The 6,481-nt window shown below is 40.9% G+C and overlaps 1 protein-coding gene across 2 annotated transcripts in view; it reads right to left on the bottom strand.

Moving 5' to 3' along the window:
* Positions 1–6: 6 nt before the first annotated feature.
* Kctd18 (potassium channel tetramerization domain containing 18) overlaps positions 7–6,481 on the bottom strand; it is a 15,258-nt gene continuing 8,783 nt past the window's right edge. For both annotated transcript variants that reach the window (XM_031367548.1, XM_031367550.1), the window contains 2 exons: positions 3,009–3,111; positions 7–883 (listed from right to left, as the gene is read on the bottom strand). In XM_031367548.1, the coding sequence (XP_031223408.1) occupies positions 391–883; positions 3,009–3,111 (596 nt within the window). In that variant the 3' untranslated portion in view covers positions 7–390. The remainder of the gene's footprint in view (positions 884–3,008; positions 3,112–6,481) is intronic.

Raw genomic sequence — 6,481 nt, forward strand, 5'->3', positions numbered from 1 at the left:
GTGTGGTCAGCACAGGTACCCTTCTCCATCTGACAGAAACCTAGGCCCAGACCTTACTCCTACCCTTGGACTGTAGGAGTTAACCTTGAAGACTGATACCACTGCAGAAAGGGGAGACTTCTTACTGCTTGGTTGCCTTGGTATCAGTTAACCACTTAAATAAAGCTTAAAATTAAAACCAGACATCAAACTGCACATAGACAACCTCAGGAAAATGCAACGTAAATAATAACCCTAACCATAAAGTCTCCCTCCTCTACTCCCATGTCACGGCATTCACTTTTCCTGTAATAATCTTAAACATCCCGCGTTTAGATCTTCCCTTTCAAGAACACTGTCGGAGTCGGCACACTGGAAGCTGTGGGACAAACAGGCAGTTTCAAGCCCACTTTATCCATCAGGCTGGTCTTTCCTGTTCTCAGTCTGCACACCCAAAGTGCCAGAATCTTCTGGAGAGGGCAGCTGGGAGAAGCTGGCCTGGCTCCCTGCTGAGGGGGTAGGCAGGGAAGGCCCCACACACAGCGGAGTCCTCCTCAGCTTGATCACTCGATGTGGGGGAGACTTCTTTTCAGAGAGGAGCACCTTGGCTGGAGGTGGCTGTGTGGCTTGGTTTTCAGCACTCTGGGCATCAGGGGAAGCAGGAGCATGTCCAGATGCCCCTGTGGCCACAGAGCACTGGGCTGCCTTTCCACAGCTGCCTCTTTGAGAGCGGTTTGCAGTAGCCTGAGAGGAGATCTGGGCAGCGTTGGCAGGTGACACCCTCACTGAAGCAGAGTTCTTAACTTTAATTTGAGTACTTGTAGAAGGGCCCAAAAATCTGACTGGCTTAGGACCAGTCTTACAGTTCACACCTTCATCCTCTTCCCTGAGGGTTATCAGCCGCCTGGAAATACAGAAGCATTCTTTCAGCACTTATACTTTTGGTAGCCAATAAAAATAGTCTCTGAAGTTCACATTCAGGCTTAACAAAAAGAGACAATGTTTATGGATAGCATTATAGACAACAGCTCACCTCATTCCCCACTGGTCAACTGCAATGTAGCAAGCTTACTACAGACTGTTCCTGCTGCTTTACACTGTATCTTAAACCCACTCATAATTCAACAAGTAGGAGTGAGGAGTGCTGAGTAAGAACTAGACTACACATCACTCTGCTCCCAAGAGCTCTGCATGACGCACAGGGTAATCAAGAATATGCAGTGCTCTTTCCAAGACCCACAGAAAGGAGTTCACAGCCAAATAAATGTTACTCTCCAACTTGAGCTCTAAAACCCATGCTGACAAAGAGAAAAGCTGCAAGCCTCAGGAAAGTCAATGTGCCCATTGAACTGCTGCAGCTGTATTTGCCAGTCACTGTCGTCCTGACAGCCGGGAGAATCTGTATGCCATGAGACACATTTAGAGGAGACAGCTATTAACAGTCAAGCCCATCTTGAGATAGGTGTTTTTAAATCTGAAAAGTACTGAACAAATTATTCAGACTCCTGAACTAAGCCCATGCTAAAGACAGATATTTTTAAATATGAAAACTATTGAACAAATTACTCAGACTTTTGAACTGAGTTGACCATTCATTATAAACAGCCTAAAGGAAAAATTTACCAAAATTGACCTTAAAACTGTGAAAGTCCTGCCTGTTCCACCCAGTTCTCCACCCAGCTCCTTCGTAGGGCACTCCTAAACAAACAGGGAGCAGTTTGTTCACTGGGTGCACTTCCTCTCCACAGTACTGACTGCTAGAAGCAGTGCGGCACAGCTAACACTTGTCCTTGGGAAGAGACTCATAGTCTAGCTTCACAGAATCTTCCACACATAGCAAAGAATGCTAATATAATATACACAACTTTAAAATGTTACTGCATCATAATTATATATCACTTTCATTATCTTGTCTATGCATCAAAATGTTGCTTCCCAAAATTCCAGAGGAAAGATCACTGACAAAGAGGAAGTCACCATCAGCCATCCCTTCTGCTCTGTTTCCTATGTCTTCACGGGACTCCACACCAAGGCCTCTCTACCTCGGTACAATCACCATTTCAGTAAAATAATTCTTCGGAGACTTATTTGCCAGCAGGGTAAGTACCAGTGGCTTCTACCTACAAGATAGCAGGAGCATCTCCCTCCCTGAAGAACACTACCCAAAAGCTCCAGACAGTGTTAAATAGCTCAGGAAAGGAAGTTTTTAAAAAAATCCTTCCCAGTTGAGAACCATTGTTCTAGGCTCAACATTTGCTGATGGTCCAAATGACAAAATAAGTTAATAACATAATAATATATAAATTAATATATTATAATATATAAATAACAACATAAATTAATATAACACAATTGATGTCTTTTAGGAAATAAAATGTTGGGCTAGAGAGATGGCTCAGTGGTTAAGAGCACTGACTGTTTTTCCAGAAGTCCTGAGTTCAATTCCCAGCAACCACATGGTGGCTCACAAACATCTGTAATGGGGTCTGATGCCCTCTTCTGGTGTACTCATATAAATAAAAAAATAAATAAAACTTAAAAAATATATAATACACACACATAAATCACAGCTATAGACACAGCCAAAGCTAATAATTTCATGGAATTCAAGAAAACATTACCAAATAAAGATGCTACTTGTGACAATAGAAAAGAAAAAAGAACTTCAGTCTAAGGCACAGGAAATGTTGAGTAGTAAGCTCAAGTACATTTTTGAAGACCTGCCAACAAAGCCTGGAATTTCACTTCTGGGAAGAAATATGCCCATCACAGCATCCCACAGCATCCACCCCTCCCCCGACAGCCACATTCTCCTAAGGAAAACAGACTTGACATCCATGGAGAGCACAATAACCTACTTTTTCATAGTTTGGGTATCTTTTTATTTAATGAGATCAATATTTTATGTTAATGTAAAATATTCATGTAGGTGATTAAATAAGCTTTGTAAAGCCAAGAGTACTCTTTTCCCCTTTATGATGGTGACAGAAAATATCAACTACAGATTTTAAAATGTAATCACAGCTAACCTCTTTCGAATTGGGGCCATATGACGCAGGCTTCCATGTAAAGGCCGTTCTTCCAGAGTCCAGCACTCTATCAGCTCATGAGGCACACGCCAGTAGCTCACTCCTTAGAGAGAAAACACAGGTAAGCACTCCGTCATCCAAGACTGGACACAAGCTGTCAGTGGCTTGTTCCTCTCAGGTGATGAACAGTGGTGTACACAACAGAAACAGGAAGTACCTTCTAGTGGCTCCAGGACAGCAGAGTGACAGCTCACGAGTTGGGTTCAAGAAGAACTGGTTTCAAACCAGGGCATGCTCAAGGAACAGAATGTTTGCTGGTTAAAGGCACAGGCTCTGACCCTGCACCTGAATCTTCCTGTTACTCACTGACATGGCCTTGCCAAGTTACCCTATATCCTAAAGTTTAAACTCCTCAGTGAACTGCTAATCATCATAGTATGTACCCTGCAAGAGTGCTGTGATCAGTAGATACGCTAATGAACATGAAATGCTTAGAACAGGTTAGGTGCTCTGAACGTTTCCAGGTCTTACAGGCAGTTGCAGTATTAGTCCGAGGTAAAGGAAGTGCACGGTGGTGTTTACACCAGTGCTCTGTCTGCTGCACTGGGCTACTGTGATCATCAAATTGGGTGTACCTGTGAGGCACCCGCAAACCACTCTCACCAGATATGGTTCAGCAGTTAACAGCACTTGCTGGTCTTCAGGGAACTATACCTATGCACCCATGTCAGGAAGCTCACAAATGCCTGCTAGCTCCATAGGAACCTGACAACCCATTCTGGCCTCTGCAAATACATGCATACATATGGGCACACACACACAAATAAAAATGTTTTTTAAAAAAATCTTGAAAACAAGAACAATCTGATCTAAATAATCAAGTCAGGAATTTAGCAAAATTCATCCTATATTTTAAATTTGATACACTTTGATTCAAAGTTTAAGAATGTATCCTTATGAGCCTCCACAGCATTGTACTAGTGAAAAAAATTAAACATAGAAGGTCACATATTTTATAATCCCATTTATATGAAATACCCAGGACAGGTAGATACTCAGACAGAAGGAAGACTGTACAAGAGAACATGGAGGATAGACTACTATGGGTTCCCTCTGAGATGATGAAAACATTTTGGAACTAGGAAATGACATTGATACATGCACATTTTAAACCAGTTCCTTCTACATCACCTGACTTCACTCTAATCAAAAACACATAAAATTATACATGGACATACAAAAAATACTAAAAGAATAATCTTCAACAAAAATTGTTGGGTTCTTTACAGTAACGGCTTTTAAGTCTCCACAATGAGATAAGTATCTTTTTTAACCATTAAAATTCTGGAAAACAGCGAGGCAATAGTGGTGCATGCCTTTAATCCCAGCACTTAGGAGGCAGAGGCAGGTGGATTTCTGAGTTCTAGGCCAGCCTGGTCTACAGAGTGAGTTCCAGGACAGCCAGGGCTACACCGAGAAACCTTGTCTCGAAAACTCCCCCCAAAAAAATTCTGGAAAACGTGACTATCTTAGTAAACTGGCATATAAAATTTATATATAATATATATCCAAAACTCAAGAACTCCATGACATTCATTAAAGCCAACACTCTGAAACTATTTGACTACTATTTCCAAACCTATATATATTCTACTACTGAAGTATTCCTAAACATGATCAATTAAGTTCACCTGATTTTTCAGGTTAAATTTATGATAGAATTTACATAAAACATTTTTTAAGAGATATAGTTCAATGAATTTGGCACAACAAATAGTTGTGCCTAAAGTTTCCTCATACCACTTCCCAGTCACTGGTTCCCCTTCCAAGCCTAGTTTTGTCTTCTCCAGAATGTCATATACATGAATCACAGACTATTCATACTTGTATCTAGTTTCATTAATGTGCTATATCAAGATCTCCCCACACTGATACATTGATAAACGTATGTGTGTGTGAGTGTGTGTGTGTTTGTGTGCACATGCATGCATGCTTTATTGCCTAGTGGATATGCCACTGCAACTTGTTTAAGCAACATGTTTTATCTCTGGATTCTGAAATAGCTCACAGCTCCACAGAGCAGCCAGCTGGCTGGGCTCTGGCACCCCTCCTGCCCTTCCTTCTCAGTGATGGGATCAAGGCTGTGGTTAGCATACTCAACTATAATTTTCTTTTCAACCTATAAGTAATTCACATTCATTGTACACAATCTGGAAAATCTAGAAAAGTGAATATATAAAAAAACAAGGGCTAGGGACACAGCTCAGCTGGTAGGGTGCTTGCTTTGAAAACATGAGGCCCTTGGTTTTGATCCCCAGAACCAACCAACACCCAGAAAGAAAACAAAACAGAAAGAAATTCAAAATCATTCCTAATCCAAAATCTAGGAATGATAATTCAGGATGCATCAGTACATTTTTATTCCAGTATGTTTTGTTTGTTTTCAAACAGTCTAGCTATCTAAATCAGGATGCTCTAAAACTCACTATATAGCCCAGGCTAGCCTTTAACTCAGTGAGCCAAGCCTTCTGCCTGAGCCTCCTAAGTGCTGAGAGTACAGGAGTAAGTCACCATGTCCAACTAATTCTAGCCTTTTTTCATTTGGATTTCTTCTTATAAACATTTATTTTATTCTGTGTGTATGTTTGTGGGCACAGACATGGTACAGTCTATGCTGGAGAGGTCAGAGGACAAGGTGCAAAGTCAGTTCTCTCCTTCCAGCATGTAGATTCAGGGATTAGCCTTGGGCCATCGGGCTTGGGGAAAGCACCTTTACCATCCTGCCAGCCTCCGTCTCTTCCACCTTCTCAGTGTAGAAGCACACACTTCTTAAAACATTGCCAGTTACACAGTAGATCTAAATAAACTCTTATGTCTTAAGTATACTTAGCTAAGAACCATACTTGAAGTCACTGAATTATAAATAAGTAACAACACATAGCAACTCACGCATGGGTGTAAAGATCTGAGAGCTTCAATATCACCTTATGGTGACAGACAAGTGACACACCGAAAAGTATACTTTTAGGAAGAGAGGGGAGCAGATGAAAGTGGGGGACAAACAAGGGATGCAGAGAAAGCAACGCTGCCTTTATACTTTGTATTATTATGGAAAAGTGGGATGGGGACTGACTGCATGGTGAGATAAGCCTATAATCCCAGTACTTAAAAGGCAGAAATAGGAGGATTGCCCCAAGTCCCAGGCCAGCTACATTAGGCTACACAGTAAGCTCCAGGCCAGCCTGAGCTACAGAGGAAAACCTTGTCTCAAAAACTAAAAGAATATCTGTTATAATAAAACTAATTAAAATCTACTGAGCAGTAGTGATATATATATATATCAAATAATCACATTAGATTTCTCAGATATATAGTGTTTATTTTTAATAGAGCATTTTAAAAATATTTTGAAGTCAAAGATAATGAGTAAGGTGGATAAAGTCTACTCTGTTTCTCTGAATTAGCAATGAATT

The sequence above is a fragment of the Mastomys coucha genome, unplaced genomic scaffold (genome assembly GCF_008632895.1).
Source record: "Mastomys coucha isolate ucsf_1 unplaced genomic scaffold, UCSF_Mcou_1 pScaffold14, whole genome shotgun sequence".
Taxonomy (NCBI): Eukaryota; Metazoa; Chordata; class Mammalia; order Rodentia; family Muridae; genus Mastomys; species Mastomys coucha.